This window comes from Echinops telfairi, unplaced genomic scaffold, assembly GCF_000313985.2.
Source record: "Echinops telfairi isolate 266 unplaced genomic scaffold, ASM31398v2 ScPeMD7_7412;HRSCAF=8450, whole genome shotgun sequence".
NCBI lineage: Eukaryota > Metazoa > Chordata > Mammalia > Afrosoricida > Tenrecidae > Echinops > Echinops telfairi.
Genome location: NW_022111312.1, coordinates 6,832,142 through 6,854,429, shown reverse-complemented (window position 1 = coordinate 6,854,429; position 22,288 = coordinate 6,832,142). Strand labels below are relative to the sequence as shown.

General features: G+C 49.6%; 1 protein-coding gene across 1 annotated transcript in view; it reads right to left on the bottom strand.

Moving 5' to 3' along the window:
* Positions 1-22,288, bottom strand: part of RNFT2 (ring finger protein, transmembrane 2) — a 78,744-nt gene that overhangs the window by 6,198 nt on the left and 50,258 nt on the right. The window contains exons 8-10 of the mRNA XM_004709553.4: positions 6,433-6,582; positions 5,503-5,568; positions 5,282-5,383 (exon numbers count right to left, since the gene is read on the bottom strand). Of these exons, the coding sequence (XP_004709610.1) occupies positions 5,282-5,383; positions 5,503-5,568; positions 6,433-6,582 (318 nt within the window). The remainder of the gene's footprint in view (positions 1-5,281; positions 5,384-5,502; positions 5,569-6,432; positions 6,583-22,288) is intronic.

The following is a 22,288-nucleotide window of genomic DNA, read 5'->3' as shown; positions in this document are numbered from 1 at the left end:
GTGGATGGATGGGTGGACTGGAGGTGGGTAGGTGGCTGTATAGAGAAGTAGGAAACAGGCGGGAGACAACTCCACTCCCAGTTCTGCCATTCCTTTCTTCCTGGTAGGTAGCGTGCAGACTCAGACGGACAGGACACCCTCAGAAATGTCCAGGAATATGTGCTGGCATCTTTTAATACCACCTTTAGGACATCTCAGTGCAAGAGGGCCTCTGGATTTGGGTTTGAATCCGAACTCTGCTATTTAGGAAAGGTGGGGCTTTGGGCAAGGCCTTCTGCCTTCTGAACCTAGGTCACCTTCCCTATAAGATAGGGCCAACTTCCCCTGCCAAGACGGCGGTGCTGACAGACACAGATCACGTGTGGGCTCAGGCAACGCAAAAGCAGGGGGAGGTGTTCTCTGGGCCTCTTCGCTTTATATCACAAAACGTGCAAAAACAACTGCATCGCGAGCCAAGATCGCAGGGCAGTGTGTTCTCTAAAAGCACAGCGACTCTCTCTCTTTAGCGACATTTCCAGCTTCATGCTCTGAATGTCCTCTCCCGGGCAGTGCAGGCAGGAGGCAGACCCTAAGTACTTAGGGAGGACAGGGCAGATATGCTCTGTTTGAGCCAAATGTTCTAAACTCTGGGCGTGCGCATGCTCTGCCTGACTACCTAGTTCATCCAACAGACAATCTGCTTTCCAGGCCTGGGTCTGAGCAGGGAGAAAGGAATTAAATACTGAGCTTAAACTGATAACCTTGAAGGGGACTCACACCCAGTGGCTTCTTTCCCACTACTCATCTGTCTTTCCTCTGTCCATCTACTTATCCATCCAGCATCCAACCACTCACCTATCTATCCACCTGTTCACCTATCCATCTGTCCAACCATTTGCTCAAATGCCCAAGTTATTTATACAGACCCCTTTATTCACCTACCGTCTTCACCCAGTTACCATTCATATCCATCTATCCATTCACCATCTAAGCATTCACCCATCCATCCACTCATCCACTTGCTCATCCTCCCAGTCACTGATCCACTTACACCTCTATCTACACACCCTGTACTTACCTGCTAACGTCTTCACCCAGTCACCATCCCTATCTATCCATCCATCCTACCCCATCTATGCACCGCTTACTGAGCCACACTGAAGTTCTGCTGCTAAATGAGACAGACACGGTCCTTGTTCTCAAGGTGTTTATACTTTGGCAGAGGGGAGAGAGATCTGACACAACCATTTCCACTGTTAACCACTGAGCTGACCACTGGGATAAGTACCGTGGAGGAAAAATCCATATCAATGAAGCCATACAGTAGGAGCACTGCAGAGGCAGTGGCAGAGCAGGCTTCTTTGAGGAAATAACAGATAAGTCAGCGGTTCTCCACCTGTGGGTCACAACCCCTTTGGGTGTTGAACGACTCTTTCACAGGGGTCGCCCGATTCATCACAGTAGCAAAACGACAGTGATGAAGTAGCAATGAAAATAATGTTATGGTTGGGGGTCACCACCACATGAAGAACTATATGAAAGGGGTGTGGCAGGAGGAAGGTGGAGAACCACCGCTCTGAACGGAGGCATTTGTCCCTCTGTTCAAGTGCTCACTCAGTGCATTTTGGAATTAATTAGGCCATTTCACCTGTACAGACACCTGTGCCATTCCAGCTCCCGATCACAGCCCATCTCCTCCCAGGACCGTGCCAGGCTGGGATGTGGGCTCGGCCTGGGCATATTTGAGTCACCACCTAGCATGGCCATGGCTCCCAGACCTGGCACAAAGGTGACGGTTGTCCAGCCCCTCCCCAGAATCCTGCTGGGTTTGTGAAGATGTAATGATACCAGAAGAATAGAAGAGAGACAAACAGACTGAGACAGGAAGAGATTGCCAGGAAGTGGGTGGGGGCCGCAGGGAAGAAAATGAAGACTTTGACCTTGGCAATCATGCTCAGACAATCACTGCTACCGAAAAGGAAATACAGATGGCTCAGAAGCATATGAAAAGATGCTCAACCTCATTCATAATTAGGGAAATGCAAATTAAAGCCACATGGAGATAGTGTTTTTCACCTGTCATATTGGCAAAGCTCAGAAGCGGCTTGACAACGCAGTGTTGCTAAGGGCGGGGGCAGGAGGCCTGTCACACTTGCTCTGGATTAACTGATAGACTCTTTATGGAGGGCAACGTAGCAGTATCTGTCAAAACTATACACCCTCTGAACTGGTAACGCCACACTGAGCAAGAGCTCGTACCCATGTGAAGTGGACTGCATGGTAGCCAACGACAAATCCCAAACTTGTTGCTTTCCAGTTGGCTCTGACTCCAAGGACCAAGAAGAACTGCCACACGGGGTTTCCAAGGCTACACATCTTCATGGAAGCAGGCTGCCTCGTCTCTCTCTTAGGGATTGGCTGGTGGGTTAAAAAAGCCAACCTGTTGGGTACAGCAGAATGCTTAACTACTGCCCTGCCAGGGCTGCTGGTGTGACGGGAGTATTTATTGAACCCTGACCACATGCCAGATGTGCTTTGAAATGCTTCATCTGAATGAACTCATTCCATGAACACAGAGGACCCAGGTAGGTGTGATTAATCTGTGCAGCTCACACATTATGATTACAGCCATATTTGTAATGACAACAGGCGGGGATAGCATATTAAATGCCCATCAGTCGGAGGATGACGAAATACTTTGTAGCCAATCCAGATCCATAAATGGTTTGCTTTCTGGGGAACACTCTGGAAATAAAGGAGACTGGTGGTAACAGGGACTTTATTTTGGGCACATCGTAAAGATCAGTCCCGTGATGCTCAGTAGAGCGGAGGGAGGGCCGGTGAGAAAGAGGAGGACGCTCATGAGACTCCACAACAATTGGGAAGGCGGCCCGAGAGAGGGCAGTGCTTCCTTTTGTTGTGCTGAGGGTCGTTATGAGTCAGGACTGACTCAACAGTAACTGATGATAACAAAGAGGAATGGGTGGGGGCGAGGGTGGAAGGCTTGTCACCACTCTCTTTTGGGCACCTTTACGCCATTCCTTTTTATGTTTGTTTTATTTAATGACTTGCTGTGGTCTGCTCTAAGGAGTGCTGATGGCATGGTGGATTTACACATTGGGCTGCCAACCACAAGGGCAGCAGTTTGGAAGCATCGCTGCTCCTCAGGAGACAGATGACGTTCTGTTCCTGTAAGACGGACGGACGGATGGAGGCAGGATGGAGGCAGCTCTCCTCTGTCCCGTTGGGTCCCCTCAGTTGGAATGGCCTCGACACCAGTGAGTCTAGTCCTCGCTCCTCTGGCCCTGGGAACCACCAGTCTCCTTTGGCCTCTCTGCATTTGTTTGCCTATTCCAGCTCTTTCATAGAAGAGGTACATACAGGTTTGTCCTCCTGGGTCTGCCTTCTTTCACTCAGCATGTTGTCAGGGTTCATCTACATGGTAGCACGTATGTGAATCCATGTGACCGCACAGGCAGACTAGGTTTTTGTTTATCTGTCCGTCCACCCATCAGCTGCTGGACACTGGGGTGGTTTCCACCTTTTGCCTCTTGTGAACATTCCTTGAGAGAAGCTTTTTCTTTGGGGAAAACTTCACATGTACACAAAGGTTGCAAAGAGAGCACACGGAAATTCTTAGTAGTTCCTGTCCAGTTTCGGTGCCCCCTCGTGTGACATGATCGTGAGTTTCCAGTGACACTGTCACAAGCGAAAAGCCCACATTGGTATCTCACCATGAAGTGCACATGGGACATTACTGGGCCACACACATGTCCCCACAGTTGTCTTTTTGTACACCGGCATGTGACCCAAGTTCTTACTGCCCGGAGTTGTCCCCTAGCCTCGGGACTTCTCACTTTGGAATCATGCAAACAAGTGACTGATGTTTTTAAAAAGTTTTGAATGAGAAGCAACCAGCTGCTGGGGAGCAGGCCACCCCACAGGGGTCAGGATAGAACTGTGCTCCACAGAGTGTTCTAGAAACAAACTGCATTCAGCCTATCTGCCGAGACACCTCGAGCCTCTAACCTTTGTGTTAGCAGCCAAGTGTATTCACTGTTGGTGCGACCCAAGGACTTCAGAAAAACTAATAAAAAATTAAAAAACAGTCCCTGAAACAGCAATACCAATAAAAACAAGTTCTAATGCACAAAAAGGATCCCTGGGGAGATCTGGTGGGGTATGCGCCCTGGGTCTCCTGCCTTACCCCTCCCCTTAATAGCCGCTCCAGCCTGGAATTCCTCACTCTACCTTGTCTCTGGGGACCAGGCATGAATCTCTCTTACACAGCACTTATCACTGGCTGCCTCGTTTCATAGTTATTTATGTATGTGTCCCTGTCCCCCAGGAGGCCGTGAGCTTCCAGAGCAGGGGACAGTGCCGTGTGGTCTCTGTCCCCCTCCCTGAGGTCTGCTGGGGGGTTTTGCTTGGTTTTGCTTTTGTTGATTGGGCTTTTTGGTTTTTGTTTTTGTTGGCGGTTGGGGGGTTTTTTTTCGGGGTTTAAAGGCGCTTTTAGTTGCCTTCCGCTTGTTCTTGAAGGACCAGTTGTTGCCAGTTTTTTTCGGGTTAGGACCGGGGGGTTTTGGGGTTGATTACTTAATTGGGGTTTTTTTGTTGGTTGGGTTCCTTTGTTTGCATTGTTTGTTTTTTGAGGCGGCCTTATTGCCCTTGCCCAGGTTTCGGGGGGTTGGGGTGACCTATTACTCAGCACCAAGGGTTCTACGGGCACCCAAACTCAGGATATTCTGAGCCCTGGTGGCATACTGGGCTATGTATTGAGCTGCTAACTGCAAGATTGCTGGTTGAAAGGAGAAAGGTGATGGAGTCTGCTCCGTAAATATTTAGGTGTTGGAAATCCAAATGGGAGTTCTACTATCTCCTATAAGGTTGCTATGAATTGGAATTGACTGAAGGGCAGTGAATCTGGTTGGCTTTGGATGCCAAGCTGAGTCTGGTAGAGATTCACTGATAAGGAAACTGAGGCTTAGGGTGGTGAAGTCTTCATTTCACTAGATGAACATCTGCTGAAGAACATGGCCTTTGGGTCTCAGACTGAGCCAAGTTTGAATCTTGGTTGGCTGCATAGTCTTGGGACTCAGTATCCCCATCCAAAAAAATGGGTCATTACCCAGTTACTAAGATACTCAAATTTGAATCCAATTCTGACTGACTCCAGTCTTGGCCAGACCAGATTGCCCCCCAAAACTCATCCCTGAGCCCCAAGGTTTGGTCCCTGGTCAGTCTTTCCTGGCTTTTCCATGGGGCTCTGCTATCCCTGGGGCCTCAATGGTAGTCCACTCACCTGGCACATGAGGACCACAGGCTCTCTGAACTCAGCCTGGCAGATGGCACAGATGTCTCCGGCTTCCGTGCACTGCTGCCCAGTAGCCCTGACTCCATAACTCTGCAAGACAGATGGTCATTAGCCTTCAGGAGAGTGGTGGCCCCAGAATGCTGTGAGCTCTGGGGGTTGAGAACGGTGCCAGATGGGTTCCCCCACTGGGACCCCTGGAGCCAACTCACCTGAGAGGTGCAGAGAAGCCTCAGGGCTTTCCTGACGCCACCCACGCGGCCACAGATGTCGAATGACTGCAAAGGAGAACAGGGTGCTGGCTGAAAAGCCCCCAGTTCTCTCCCGGCAGCCCTGAACAACCACAATTGACCAGTTCTACTGTGTCCCACAAAAAAAGACAAGTTAAAGGCCTAAGACCAGCGGCGCCTGTGAATGTGTCCTTGTTTGGATATTGGATCTTTGAGAGGTAATGAGCTAGGTTCCTAAGAGGTCATACCAGAGTAAGGTGGGTGTAAATGCCATCTGAGTGGTGTCTTATAAAATAGATTTTGGAAGATGTGTCTATAGGAAGGCTGCTGAGAACAATGAGTAGGAGAAGGGTGTGTCGTTTGGACTTGGGGTCCCTGCGCTGGGAAGCTACTAGACCCAGGGGAAAACTGATGCCAACATACACGAAAATCTCCAAGAGACGCAAAGGGAGGCAAGGGCCTTCTCCCCAGAGCCAACAGAGAGTAACACCTATTAGCTTTTTTAAAAACCAGACCAAAAGGACACCTCTATCAGCCACAGAACACCAAAGACTACTGGGAGGCACCAGAAGTAGGAGGGGCATGCACAGTGTCACCCAGGTCCCTAAGAGCAGAGGCACGGCAGCAGCCCACAGGGCTGTGAGACAGTATAGCCTTTGCTAAAGCAGCCCTAGAAAAGGAAGACAGCCCCAGCCTTCTGACTCCGGAGTTTCTCAGAGGAGGTGGTCTGACTCTCCTTAGTCCCACCATGTTTCCTTGGCCTCAGTTTCTGTATCCACAGAACGGAATTATGAGTTGTTGCTAGCTGGGCTATGTGAAAGTTGGTTATATGTTGAGGTTAACTGGCAAGAAATTAGGGTGGTTCTACCCAGGGATTCCCCAGTCTCCCCTTAGGTTCCCAGGTGACCTCACCTTGCAGATGCTGTAGAGGATGATCAGGACCCCTCCCAGGAAGTAGCTATTGGAGGAGTCGTCTCCCATGATGTATTTGTACCACAGCTGGATGGGGACAAGCGATCGGAACAGCTGGCTCAGCTCCTCGATGACCAGATAGAACTTGCCCTGCAGCCGCAAAGAGAACATCAATTCTTATTAGCAGTAAAGACCCAAAGGACTGAGCCAGGGGTCCCTGGCCCGGGCAGTAATGACAGCCCAGGTCACAGGCAGGCCATTAATCAGCTTTGGAAAGCACTCAGACCCATTCCTAATGGGGTTGAGAAACGGCCTGGGTGGGGAGGCCCCTGCCCACTGCCCTCATCCAGGGTCCACCAGCCCCAAAGATCAAAGCCCCTAGGATCAGATTTCAAGGAGGCAGAAACTCGACACCTTTGGCAGAGGGGATGGGGTGTGGGGGCAGCCTTGGCTCCTGCTGCTGCCAAATGTGGGGTTCACAGTTCCTGCCCCGGCACCCAGAGGTCTCCGGAGGGCTGATGGAGCTATGATGGGCAGCCACCTTCTGGGGCCTGAGCAGGGGACAGGTCACAGGTGAGGCTGGGGGCATGGCTCCATCACATACTCCCTTCAAAGAGGCAGAGGGAGGACCTGGTCATGAACATGGGCTCTGGGCGTCCAGACTCAGTTGGGTTTGAGTCTTGTTGAGCTGTGTGTTCCTCAGCCTTGGTTTCCCCATTTGCAAAATGGGAACCACAATTCTGACTTTACAAGCTTGTTTTGCAGGTTAAGGGAGGTGAGCATGCAGAGTTCCAATGGGGGGTCTGACACAGAGCACATTATGGTTGGCTGTGTCTGCCCTGACTCAGAGTGAGCCATGCACCAGAGAAGGAAGTGGTCTGATCCTGCGCCCTCCCCATGACTGGCTAGGAATCGGACCATTGTGATCCATAGGGTTTCTCACAGGTTGATCTTCGGAAATAGGTGGCCAGGCCTTTCTTCCTAGTCTGGGATCTCTGATGTCTGCAACCTGTTCAGAGTCACAGCGACATGCACATCTCTACTGGCAAACTGGCGGTGGCTGCTCACGAGGTGTATATTGTGGGACTCGAACTGGGGTCTCCTGTATGGAAGGTCAGAAGTCTACTACAGAACCACTGACACTGATAATTTAGTGTCAAATTGAAGACATAAAAGTGTAGGGGTGGAGTCTAGCCTGTCAATCAGGTCACAGCCTGATGGTGGGCATGGTCTTCTCAAAAGGAGGATCCTGGGAACTTCCTCTCTCTCTCTCTCTCTGACTTCACCTTTCTACTGTTGAGTGACTCTGAGAGTTGTTGGAGCCATGCTACAGACCTGCCAGAGCTTTGCGATGCTTCTCCTGCCATTGGATCCCTAAGGTAACCAGACGTCTCACTTTTGTGGGACAGTCCTGATTTTTGGCATTTTAAAACAGTCCCGATTTTTGGAAAGAATGCACAACAAGCTAGGGAATGGTCTATTTAGTCCATATAGACCACATTTTTAATCAAAACCCCCCCCCCCAGCCCCCAGTCAGTGGTGTCCCGCTTTAAATCTGGTCACCTTACACCCACTGGCCTGCGTGCCTGGTCACCTTACACCTTACACCCACCATCATTGCGTGCGGCTGATTCAGTCTAAAGAGGGATTTACGCGCTAGTATCAGACTTATGGACTTAATCTGAACTGGGCTGGGATGTTTGCTTGATATATAATCACTTCTTAATAGAAAGCTCTCTTATACATGTAAATGTCAGTGGATTTGTTTCTCTAGTCATCCTGGATTAACACAAGGGCTTTCTAAGTGTCATCTCGAGCAAGCTTTATAGCAGGCTTTTCTCCCACAGAGCCGCTGTGTGGGTTCAAACTGCCAACCTTTCAGATGGCAGCTGAGTGCTTAACTGTTGTACCACCAGGGCTCCTTCTTGGTATAGAGTAGTGATCGATCAACCCGGTTTTCTTTCCTGTCTTTACCCTTGGGCAAGTCCTTCAAACTCTCCAGGGCCTGTGCTATATAGTGAAGGGGAGCAAAACTTCCTCCTGATGTTTCTTTCCTCTTTAATAGTTTTATTGGCATAAACTTCGTGACATACAATCTCTTCATTCAAACATGTGAAGAAGATTTGCGCCGTCATCACTACAATCCATATCAGAACAGTTTCTTCTCAGACTCCCCTTTCCCTCATCCTCCCCTAGTACACACCTCCAGGCAATTATCAATTCAGTTACTGGCTCGATGGATCCATCTGCCTTGGTTTCAGATACAGAAAATCAAGCAACACACAAACAGGAGGCAAACAAACAAAAACAAAAGCCAACAACAAGAGCTAGACAACACAGAAAAAGCTAATCAAAAAGAAAGCAGAAAATATTGAAACTGGAACAACTTTAGAACAGGTCTCAAGGGAGGTAAAAGGATACGGTATTATTTCACCTAACGACATCTTCCATAATCAACTTTAGAATGCTTCCTGTTTCGTACAAGGGTATTCACATCCCTAGACTATGGTCAGAGGAGATTCACCTGGGGATTAATCCGTGTGGGGACCCTGCAAATGGAGTCCAGACTTGGACTATCATCCCTAGTCTTCTGGAAACTGGGTGCTCACAATTTAAGCTCCCGTACCATTCCCTCCTTTGGACTTGGGTTTTATTTTGTACATCCTTGGATCATGCAGAATGGCGTGCTTCTTCCATGTGGACTCAGTTGATGTATCACTTAGTTGGCTGCTTGTATGAAGACAAACTTTTCAGACCCCAGATGCTATTCTTCCTGATAGCCAAGCACCACCTAGTTTTTTTCACTACACTTTGCCACAGTGCCCATAGCTTCAGTGACCTCTTTGTGAGGGTAAGTATCAAGCAGGGCCATGTCGGAAGAACTCATTGTTCTTAGATTGGGGCTAGAATTAAGTACAAATCCAAAATTCATTCATTTATGTATGGATTATATAAGTCTCTGGTTCACTTTAGATACATCATTATCATTTTATGGTAGAGAACATTAATCACCCCCCTGGGGGCATAAGGTAACTCTATTGATCACGTTATTAATTGAGCCAATGGTATAGAATTTAAAACACTGGGGGAAAAAAAGAATAAAACACTGTGGAGGAAATGAAATTATACGAGTACAAGCTGGCTTCAGACTTCAGTCCTTGAATTGCTGACTGGTACAGACTGAACTCTTTTGGGACTGGACACTATGTACAAACACAAGGCGGGGGTGGTGGTGGTGGTGATAGGACATGCAGTTTCCAACAAAGTTAAACAGATACCTAGCTTATCCCCACCAATTCCAATGCTCGATATTTATAAAAGAGCAAAAAAACAAATACAACATAATGTTCATTTTTGTGCAAATGTTCATGGAACCTCTAGTCATCATGCCCTGGAACAGGAAAAAGCGCCAATGTCTATCGTTGAAGGAACCGATAGACACATTGTGATCTATTTCACAATAAGGTACTAACGACTCAGCAGAGAGGTAAAGAGATGGTTGATAAACAACGTGAGTGAATCTCACAGATAATCAAGGACAATTGCTATATATATGAGTATATATTATCTGATTCTGGTTTTGATGGATTTTGAGATTAGGTAATGCTAACCTGTGGGGTTAGAAATCACCTGAGTGGTTTCCTGGGATATACTGGTAAGGGGCATGAGGCAATTATGGGGGTTATGGGAATATTTTCCATTTTAATAGAAATGGTGGTTACTTGGATATACGTTGAACTGCTAACTGAAAGGTTGGCAACTTAAACCCACCAGCAGCTCCAAGAGAGAAAGTTGAGGCTATCTGCTCTTATATAGATTTACAGCCTAATAAATTCTATATAAGGTCCCTATAAGTCAGAATCAACTCCATGGCGTGGGTTTATATTTGCTACAACACATGGAAACATATGCTTCATGTAGTTCCCCGCATTCTTCTCAATTTAAATTGTATCTTTGTAAAGTGGATTAAAACAAACAAATGAATAAACAAACAGATAACCCCGTCCATAGCCTTCAAAAAGCAAAGAATCTTTGTTCCAGCTAATTCTACACGGAAAAATATGTCCTAACAAAATCACTTGGAACGTGTGCACAATTGGAAACAATGCGCCAAATGGTCACCTCACAGCGACATTCTTTGTAACACTGAAAAAGATAAAAAAGGAACACAGGAAGTGTACAGAGAGGGCCAAATTATGGTAGCATTCAACAACAGAAAGTCATGTTGCCCCCCAAAAACTATCCTAGAAAATGATAACTTCACAGTGAAGAATTGGGGTGCACGCCACCATCTTCACCATGCACAAGAATGGTCAGATTGGCAGGCATCATTGAGACCTGAAGTAAATGCCAAGTGAGGTTGTAGAGTCAATCTTGGACTAGAATCAGGGCAGTTGTGGAGCAACTGGAGGAACAGGAGTACAGTCTACAGTTAACAGCAATGGAATTCACGCTGACTTCCTGGCTCTGCTCCCTGCTCTGTGATTACGGGAATGCTAACTCTAGGGAAAGTTGGATCAAGAGTGTATGGGAGCTCTCAGTAGTGTTTTTGCAACTTTTAGACCTAAAATGATTTCAAAATAATAATTTTAAAAATCCTGGTAAAGGTATTTATTGACCCAGGGAAATGCCATATACAAAACCACTGATTTTCTGCTTGCTCTATTCTACTTTTTTTTTTTTTTTTAGTACTAAGCATATGATCTGTTTAAGTTGACAAAAAAGCAAATGTTATAAAAACATGCTGTCTTCTCTCTCTCAAATGGATGATAGCTAGCATGTGGCTAGAGACTTTATGGCCGGCTTCATTATATTCTACTCTGATGGGCAGGGGACCCCTTGAAGCAGACGTTCTCACATCTGCCAAGGATCAAGGACACTCACCCCACTGCCTGACCCTTGTGGTTATTTGGCCCCCTCCCTAGTGTGAGTTCACCATTTCCCAAAGGACCCTCCCTTGGAGGTAAAGGCTGGCGTTCGTCTGTCCGGAGCCTGCGGGAAGGCAGCGGAGACTGGGGAGGATGGATGAGGGCAAGGGCCACCATGCTTGTTGTCCATGGCTAGTGGCAAGATGGGATATTGGTGCAGCTGTTCCATGGATGGTTCAGGCCGCCCCACCCTATCCATCTGCTTAGCCCACAATGCCACCAGGGCTCCTTACCCCTCCCAGAGCCCCTGAAGCCAGTCTTTCCAAGCGCTTTTTACAATGCTTTCACAATGATTTTCGAATCTGTCTCTCCCATTGGGGTTGCGGCTGCACCCCCAGCATGGAGTGCAGGTGCTCAGGAGGTGCTAATCCCTAGAGTTGGACAGCATGCTTGCGAGAGGGTCAGTGGAAAACAGGAAGACCCTGGATGCGATGGGTTGACCACTGGGGCAGCAACAATGGGCTCCCCTGTAGCCACGATTGTGAGGATGGAGCCAGACGGAGCAGTGTTCTGGTCCACTGTGCATGGGGTTGCTATAGGCCAGCTCGGGCGGCACCTAACAACCCAGCAGCAGGTGCTCACTTAATAGTCCGGGGCCTCTGAGGCTGAAGGTCGCTTCCTAGAGTCCTCCGCAGGCGAGTTAGTTAGCACACGGCAGAGCGAACTCTCTTGCAAAAGCAAGCGCTGGTGTCATGGAACATTCAAGTGATGGGAGTGAGTGCTTGTGAGGCGCCAGCTCAAGGCAGCAATTAGCTGCGGAGGGGCGGGTCCCTGGAGAGGGAGTCAAACCTCTGGGAAAACTGGGCAAATCCCAGGGAGACAGTCTCCCCCCTTTTTAGGCAGTTTTATAATTCCAGGTTTCTTACGCATGTGATTTCTGAAGACCACCAAATGGCATGGGTGGTTTCTCTGGGGGCCAGGGAACACGGAGAGCCATCAGCAGAGGAGCCTCCGTGGCCTCCCTGCATGCATGCTGGGGCAGCTAGGCAGGAGCTCTGGGCCGATTCCCCCACAGAGATACAGAGGGGGGGGGGAGGGAGGCGGACCCTTCACTGCTGCCTCCTTCACTGCTGGAGGGTGTGCCACAAAGTGAAAGAGGAAACAACAGAGGGCTGACTCCGGAAGGGGGTGGGATGTGGAGGCGAGTGGGATGCTGACAAATGAGGAGGAACGAAGGAAAGGGGAGTTTTGTGGGAGGGGGAGCGAGAGGGAGAGGAGCATCTCCAGGGAAAGGCAGTTTGAAGACGCCCAGGGTGGGGCGGGAGGAAAGCTGCACACACTCACACCCAGAGCGGGGAATCTGCATCAAGGATGGGCAGACAGATGAGCTTTGTGTTCTGCATCAGGATGAACCATGAATACTGACAGTTCAGCCTTTTTACAGTCCCTTCCACACACACTTTCTCATCTACAGGCGCAGGGCAGTATAGCACAGCAGGTAAAGGTACGGACTTGAGTTTCCCGGTTCAGACTTACCACCCACTGCATTGACTGCTACGGATACTAATTTCACCTCTCTGAGCCTCCGTGTTGACATCTGTAAATTGGGGTTGACATTATATGTATAATAGATAAAAGATCCCCTTTGCTACTCCCTCTGAGGACACCTTTCAAAAACCACCTTGCGGACAATGCCTGGGCTCAGAGTCTGCTTTACAGGGGAGTCTTGTGAAGTTGACGGTGCCTAATATAAGGGCTACTGTGAGCACTGAAGGGGCCCTGGTGGTGGTAAGTTACAAGTGGTGCTGCCAACTTCAAGGTCAGCAGTTTGAAACTACCAACCACTCTGATGGAGATAAGACTTTCTACTGCAGTAAAGATTTATAGCCTTGGAAACGTCACAAGGCAGTTCTATGCCATATTGTTAGGTAGCAGGATAGAGGGGGTGATCCTTCCCCATGCCTGAAAGACCCCACAGAAGAGGCTGGAAGAGAATCAGGCGAGCCTTAGCTACCCGTAAAGACTTAAATTGGGCATGCTCCAATTCAAGACCCCCCAACCCAGGTGGGCGGTACACTTGGGCGGCCCAAAAGAAGCCCCAGGTGGACTTGATTCAGCCAATGGAGTCAACCAATACCTCCCTAGCCAGAGGTTTAAATACCTTAGCAGTGGGACAGCCTGCCCATTGGCCCCTCTGTGTTCTCCCCTTGACTTTGCTGCTGCGCCCACCCACGTGTGGGTGAGCTGTCTCACAAGCTGGCTACTGTCCAGTGGTGAGCCCCAGCATGGCTTATGCACGGTTTGGCATGCTTCCCTGAAATAGCGTGTACTTTTTTGAGACTGTCAAACCTGAAACTTCTGTCCTTTATCCTACCCACTTGGATCACAAACCAGGCTTCGACATGAATTCTCTCTCATGTGAAGCCAAGAACCGAGGTATTTCCCACCCGAGAAATCTCACATTATGAGTTGGAATCAACAGGTGGCAGTGAGTTTGGTTTGTGAATATCAAACTAAACCTCTATGTTTCAAAGTGTGCTATGGGGCCCTTCCAGAGGGTTTCTAAGGTCAGAACTGTTTTTCATACTTCTAAGGTATCATTACCTTGGTTTACGCACGCAAGAATGCAGGTAGACTTGTCCTACTGTTACATGGCACAGGAAGTTACAGGAAATATGAGAATTCCAATAACTTCTATGAGACACAGCAGTGCCTCACAGGGTTTCTGAGACTGCCAGTCTCTACAGAAGCAGCTTACCACTTCTTTCTTCACGGGGTAACTGGTGGTTTGAACCCCCGACCTTTTTCAGATGAGCAAGCCGAGCACTTCACCACGATGCCACCTGGGCTCTTTATCATTGATTCAACCCAACACCAATGACACTGGCTAAATGTAAGCATTTGCATAAATGTACAATGACTGTTATGTTTCACAGACTGTGCTGTGAACTTCCTGAGTGCAGGAAACCATCCCCTTTACCCTCCCTCCCCTCTGCCACTACTGGCTATCTCCCTTACTTTCCTTCTTCGTCTTTCTTATCGCTAGTCCTCCGTTTCTGAGCTGGATACAGAGCTGTCTTGAATGAAGACTACGTTTCCCAGTCTTCCTTGCATCTAGTTGTAGACAGGTACCCGTTTGGTTGCTAGGACGGTTTGTAGCATCTTCAAGGGACTTCTTCCCCTCCCTTCCCTTTCCGGTTGCCTGGGTCTTCGGCGAGACGGCTGCTGCTCTAGCCACACTGAGTGCTGTGAGGAGTCCAGCTCAGATGGACTTGACAGGGAAAAGACACTCACCGCTCCTTTTACTTAGGCCATTCCTTTCAGTGCTGGGTCCCTTGTCGCTTGCACATTGGTGAGGCCTTGGAGTCTGGACAAACAGGATGGTGAAGTTATGGGTTTGGGAGCGGAAGACAGAGGTTTGAATTGCTGAGTGATGGATCGTGGGCAAGGTTCTTCATCTATGCCTGTTTCCTTTTTGGGAAAAGGGGGCTAAGAAGAGGGCCTACCTCCTAGGATGGCTGGGAAGAGAACTGAGCAAATGCAGGTCTCTCTCTGATAAGCTAGATGGCCACGGGCAGCCCAAGACAACACTGTGACAGCTTGACTTCCAGGAGGAAAAACCACCTTTCCTTCCAGGGTGCACTGGCCAAATGGGATGGCAGGCACGGATACCCTGCTGGAGTTCAGGGTCCGCTCAGAAAACCAGACTCAGAGGAGAAGCACTGTGACGGGATTGGTCAAGCCTGGTCACGTGGTGACAGCACCTCATGATTGACATTCTCACCAGACCCTTGTAAGCGAGGCAGGCTCTTCTAATAGAAAGGGGATTTCAGAAAGTAGGGTGAGTGTGCGTGAGCGCACGCACGTGTGTGCAGAAGGCAATGCAAAGCTTTACTGAACAAAAGCAAGTCAGACCAATCACAGAGGCAGAAATCTGAAATGAAAATCTCTCCTTGAACTTGGGGGACAATGAGCAGGAACTGCTGCCAATCTCCCGGGTCAGAAGCTTCCCATGACATCCAAACAGCTCCGTCTCCACGGTGATTCACCCCCCTTTGCCTGCCTTCCCCTGGACTGCTTGTTAGCTCCTGACTGCCACAGGGGACAGGCTGCATTTCCTGCTCTGCACAGGCTGGCCTAGCAGGCACAGCTGAAAACAATGACTTGTTTTCCTGGGAAGGAGGCCTGCGGGCCCTGTTATGGTCATCGGGCCAGTTATGGTCATCGGTCATCAGGCCACATTGGGGTGGGGATGGCTGGTGATGGAGCCTTGAGCATGCTGAGCTTTATAGTTGGGGGTGAGCCTGCAAGCTGGGTCTGCTCCATGGGGAGAAGGCTTGGAAAGGAAAGGAGGAGTCCTGATGAGGAACAGGGATCATGGGAAAGCCTTGGAAGGAAGGCTGGAGGGGAAGGCAGGGAGGGTGGGTGGAGTGAGATGGGAATAGAGGAGAAACAGGAACTGCAAGCAGAAGAGGGGGGTGAATAACAGCAGCCTCAAGAACAGGGGGCTCAGGAGGGCAAGGCCAAGAGGAGGAGGAGGAGAGGGAAGAAAGCCATCTCGTTATTAAATACTGACTATGGGCCAAGACCACCCCTATCTGTCAGTGTGTCCTACTGTGGTGGCTTGGGTGTGGTTGTGATGCTGGACGCTGTGCCACCAGTATCTCAAACACTAGCAGGGTCACCCATGATGGACAGACTTCAGCAGAGCATTCAGACTCAGACAGGTGAGGAAGAAAGGCCTGGCCACCCATGTCTGAGAAATCAACCCATGGAGACTTTATTAATCACAATAGCACATTGTTGGATACAAACCCAAACCAAACTCACTACTGTCCAGTTGATATTGACTCATAGAGACCCTATAGGGCAGAGCAGAACTGGCCCATGGGTGTCTGAGACTGTAACTCGTTATGGGAGCAGAAAGCTCCTCTTTCTCCCGAGGAGCAGCTTGATGGTTTTGAACTGCTGACCTTGCAGTTAGCAGCCCAATGCATAACTACTATGCCACCGAGGCATAGTGCTGTAAAATGAGGCCCCTATGTTGGAAGGCATTATAATAGCTGCAACCACGGACAAAAATACACCTATGAGAGGACAGGCAGCTGGGGGCCAGTGAACCTTTTGCTCTGTTGTAGATGGTGGGTGGCCAAGAGTTGGATGTGACTTGAGGGCAACTAACAATGATGTAACCAGGAATTTTACATCCACTCCTTCCTCACTGTGTTGGGCTGGGATGTCTAAAGAAACAAAACCCATGACCTTCATATTGATATGAGAAAGAACATTATATCAAGAGGTCATCTTGCACTCCGAAGGTTTCCCTGCCCAAGTCCACTCAAGTCTACGATCTGAGGCTTGGTGGAGCCCTCTTCAGACTCCCATGGTTAAGCAGGGAGGTCACAGGCCAATGGGTGCAGAGTTGAGTGGCTCCAAGGCCCATATAGACATGGCAGGGTGCTGACAGCTCTCCAGGTCAGTGGCCCAAATGGGGCTGCCCCTGAAGGCATAGGGTCCTAGCAAGCAGGAAGATGACAGAGCAAGAATCTCCCTTATACACAAGGCCAAACCCCAAGGAGGCATCATCAGCCATGACCTGATTGATAGATTGGACTCTACCCCTCATTGTTCACACAGCTTCAAGTTGACAGAAATGTAATGGCCGCATACACAGCCTGGAGGGATAGGTATGGCCAATTCCCGTTTCTCACATGAGAAATCTCAAACACAGAGGCAGAGCAGGGAGGTCAAGAATGCAGGAGACCAAGCAAGGGAGGGGGTTACAAGAGAGAGTGCAGAGTACAAAGGAATAGAGAGTACAGGACTCCGGAGAGACTAGCATGGCAGAAAAAGAAGAGGGTGGAGACAGTCAGAATTCAGTGATGAGTTTCTTGGACATTTACTACCTGCATCCTGCCCCCCAAGCTCTAATAACAACCCTGGAGATGGGTAGGGCTGTAATTAGTACCAGTTAACAGACACCTAAACAAAGGCCTCAAGAGGTGAATCAAGGTATCTAAAATAGCCAAAAATGTTACTGAGAGGACATGAATCCCACCCAAGTTTCCACCTGCTGCTCTGAGCCATGATGTGAGGAAGGGAGACTCCAGGAGAGAGAAAGGAAAAAGAAGAGGGAGAAGGATTAAAATTCAGAATGGTGTCTTTGGAGGGCTACAAAGGAACGTTGGTGGTGCTCTTAGGGAGGCTTTGGATTGCTAACTGCAAGGTCAGAGGTTGCAAACCCATCAGGTGCTGGTGGGAAGAAGATGAGGCTATCTATTCCCATGATTCATAGCCTCCGAAACCCTCGGAAGCAACTCAATGGCAGTGGGGTTTGGCTTGATGGGCTATTACTCCCCAATTGCTCCTTGGGAGACAAAGGCGATTTCTGAACTATTGCCAAGTTCAGAAACCCTTGGGAGCAGTTTTACTCTGTCCTAAAGGGTTGCTGTGAGTAAGTGACACAAAGTTGTGAGCCACTCTATATTTTGGAGGAGCTCCGGTGTGGCGACGAGGTTGCTAACAAGCTCGGCTGCTAACCCAAAGAAAGATGTGACAGTCTGCTAGTGTAAAAATGTACAGCTTTGGAAATCTTCTAGGTAGTTCTCCTCTGTTGCTGAGTCGTAATTGAGGGTTCTGGTGGGGTCGGGGGACTTACAGGTGCTGAAAATGTTCTCCATTTGCACTGACAAGAGCCACCTGTCACATGTGGCCGCTGAGCACTTGAAATGTGGCTCATCGGAGCTGAGAGGTATTGGAAGTGTACATTACAAAGGGGGGTTCTAAGCTTCAGCCCAAAGCAAACCGCATCTTGAGATCCTAATCTGGGTGGCATTTACATATACAGTATACATAATCCATAGAGATTGTATGCTTCTAATTGGGCCACTTTTAACCTAGGCACGCTATATTTTAATACGGATAAGGTGGTTTTGTTTTTTTTAAACTGGCAAGCAAGGACAGAATGAAGCCTAGAACACGCAAGTGGGGGTCGGGGTAGTGGCTGAGCGTTGCCCGGCAACACGCGCTGCCAATGACGTCACCGGCCGGCGGTGGCCATCAATCCCTCTCCCGGCGGCGCGGGCGGGCCGCGCTGCCTCCTCCTCCTCCTCCCCCCGGGGGCCCAGATGAGATCACCGCGGCGGGCGGGCGGGCGGGCGGCCGTCCCTGCGCTCCTGGCGAATCGACTCCTCCACGAGCGCCGGCATCTCATGATCTCATGGCCCCGCGGGACGGCGCTGCCCGATGAGGTCACAGCCCCGCGCCCGGGCCGCCCCAGCGATCGGCCGGGAGCCCCGGCGCCCCGCGGAGAAGCCCCGAGCCCGAGGTTCTGTCGCCTCTGGACAGACGACGGCCATGAGCAAAAGGCAATGCTGCTCTTTTCATTCTTTGGCTGCATCTCTTTGCCCGCCCCCAGCAGCCTATCTAATTGAGAATGTCACCCACGGTTTCACTGGCGGTCTGGAGCAGCCTCCCGGGGAAGGAAGCTCTGCTCCCAGCCCTGGTTTAAGGATTAAGGAACCAGCCCCAGGTTGCCCAGCCAGGAGCCCATTCCGACTCACGGGACCCTACACGGCAGAGTACAACTGCCCCTGAGGGTTTCCACGTGTGTCCATCGTTATGGGAGTAGAAAGCCTCATCTCAGAGCCCATTCGTTCTAAGTTTATATATTGCTGAGCTTGATGTCTGGTTCCCCTTGCTTGGGAAGAGAGGGGGGCTTGGTGTGAAACTGGCTGTGGAAGGGAGGTCATCCGAGTCTCCAGTAACAGGTTATGGGCAGATTACGAAAGCAGACACAGGGGGGCAGAGAAGGTGGGACCCGAGGCCGTACATGATTTGGAGAGCAGGGGTAGCTTTGGACAGACATGCTGCTGTTCTTTAGAAATGCCACACACGGACAATGTGCTTGCTTTTTTTAAAAAGAGGGACTCCACGAGGCAGGGGTGATTAATACCCCAAATGTGTAAGTGAGCAGATCTAAGACAGTCTCAGAGAAGTTCCTGTAGTGGCAGAGGTGATATTTGGACCCAGGTCTGTCTGATGTTGATCAAAAAACACTCTTCCCCACTACCTCATCCTGCCTTCCGATAAGCCAAATCAAACCAAACTCGAGTCGATGCCGACTCATAGTGACCCTATAAGTCAGGGCAGAACTTTCCCTGTGGGTTTCCAAGACTGTAACTTTTCACAGGAGTAGAAAACCTCACCTTTCTCCTGCAGAGCTGCTGGTGGTTTTGAACTGCTGAACTTGAGGTAACCACTAGACAACCAGGGCTCCTATGCCTGCTGAGAAGTGGACACTTATTAAAGCCCAGAGCCAGAAGAAACTTGTGTTACCTTCTCCCTCCCACCCTGATTTTCTATAGTCCTTTCTCTGCTCTTGGGTTCTCCAGGTTCAGCACAGGGAGGAGACCAGAAGGGTTGGTGGTGGTTGGGCTCAACTTCTGATGCTGGAGTCCCTGGGGCTGGCTGGCAAGGAATCCCCAGGGTCAGGCTGAGGCCCCACAGGAGTTGCTAAGCTTCAAGAAGAAATCTGCCTGCCAACAGCGGTAGTAGGGAGCTTAATTTCATTGGCCCTGGTTCTGAGGATTTTGGATCCTCAGCTCTATGAACAGAAAGGGCCCGGCCACGTGCCCCAGCAACATGTCAGGAGCCAGGCTCTGTTCCCCAGGACCCAGGAGAGGCCTAATTATAAGGTGTTGATGATTAAGCCTGAAGTGGCCTGGGACCCTGTTAGCGTGGAAAGGCGGCCTCTTCCCTCTGTCCTAGTCCCAGGTGGATGGATGTGCTTATCTGTCTCTGTGTCAGCTACAGTCTTGGCCACAAATGCTCTGGCCCACACCTGGCTGCCTCCCAAACATTGGGGTGGAGGGAGGAGCGTGGAATGGAGGGAGGCAGAGATGGCAGAGGCTGCCTCTCTCCTGTAGGATTAGAATCCATGATTTAGACCTAGATAGACCTGGGTCCCCACTTCAGATCTAGTCTTCTGTTGAAGCGGGGTGGGGGTGGGGCCGTGCATACCACAGGTCTGGGCCTCAGTTTCCTATCTGCAAAGTTAGGGAGGTGGCAGGCTATCTCTGCTCTCCTTGCCAAAAGATGCACATGTAGTAATCTCTGGAGCCTGGGACCAGGTTATTGTACATGGAAGAATGGGTGATTAAGGGAAGGGTCTTGAGTTATGAGATTATTCTGGATGACCTGGGTAAACCCAGTGAGATCAAAAGGGTTTGAGGGAAGAAGGAGGGCCAGAGGCAAGGAAGGAGGCCTGACAATAAGATTAGGGAAAATGTGATAACACCATCAGAGGTTGGAGTGATGCTATCTGAAGGTGAAAGAAGGGGCCACAAGCCAGGGAATGCAGCTGGCCTTCAGAAGCTGAAAAAGGAAATAGACCTTCTCTTAGCGCCTCCAGAAGGAAGCACTCTGATGGCACTCTGAGTGTCACCCAGGGGACTGACCTTGGACTTCTAACCTCCACAACTGTAAGACTAACACCTGTGTTGATCTAAGCCACAAAATGTGTAGTAACATACTACAGCAACAATAGGAGACTCACCTAGGGGAGGAACTGTTTCCATTGCCACGAGGACAGTATCAGGAGGGACTGGTCAGAGCATGGTAGGTAGTGGTCTCTCCCTGGCTGGCTGGCTCCCACAGACCAGAGAGCATACCCATGGCAAGGAGTAGCCTCTGTATTCCTTCCTATGCAGGACTGCCTCCAGTATTTGCAGGGTCCTGGGTGAAATGAATGGGAGCCAAGGTGGCGTAGTGACTTACACATTGGGCTGCTAACCTCAAGGTCAGCAGTTCAAAACCACCAGCCAGTTCCACAGAAGAGGAGGCTTTCTACTCCTGTAAAGAGTTATAGTCTCAGAAATCCACAGGGGAAGTTCTACTCTGCCCTATAGGGTCATCATGAATCAGAATGGGCTCAATGGCAGTGAGTTTGAGTTTTGGGTGAAATGGAAATGCAGGGCCTCATTTATAAACATTACCAAACTTCAAGAGGGCAATAGTTGAGCATGAGACCAAGCACAGGCCCTGTGAGAGTGCACGGTACTGCCCCCACATCTCCCTTTCCCGCCCCTCTGACTTGGGGCTCTTTGAACTTATCAAGCATGCTCCAACCTCAGGGGCTTTGCACAAGCTTTCTCTCTTGCCCACAATAAAGTTCCACCAGATATCTGCAGAGTATACTCCCTTGCTTCCTTCAAGTGTTTGCATCGATGCCATGTTTGCAGTGGGCCCTCCTCAACCACCACTTCCACCATGGTACCCCCAAGTTCTCTTTCTCTCTGCCTGATATATTTCATATTTGTCTTAGTGCCTCCTTTGTAGTCTGCTTCCCAACAATGATGAAAAGCCCTGCCTTATTCACCACCACATCTCCAGGAACTCCAACAGAGCCTGGCACAGTGTAGATGGTATGAACAGAAACCATATTGAATGGGCAAATGAATCAATGTAAGTGCCTGGTGCAGTGCCTGGCTCTGATGGGCTGCTACATTAACTATCACTATCATCGGACACTGGGGAATGGCGGGGAGTGCTGGTGTCGTGCCTTCAGGGGCCCTTCCTCTATCTAACATGTTTTTATCATTAAATAACAAGCAGTGACCGCCACTTATTGGAAGAAGCCCTAGTGGCCCTATGGATAGATGTTGGGGCTTCTAACTACAAGGTTAGTAGTTCAAAGCCATCAGCCCATCCATGGGACAAAAATGAGGCTGTCTGAGCCTGTAAAGATCTATAGTCTCAGAAATCCTATGTAGCATCACGAAGAGTCAGAATTGACTTGATGGCAGTGGGAGTCCCTGAAAAATGCAAATAGTTAATGCACGTGGCAGCTAACTGAAAGGTTGGAGGTTCAAGTCCACTCAGAGATAACTTAGAAGATAGGGCTGGCAATCTACTTTCAAAAGATCAGTCATTGAAATCCCTGTGGTGGTGAAGAAAGCTGATGGTGCCTGGCTATCAAAAGATATAGC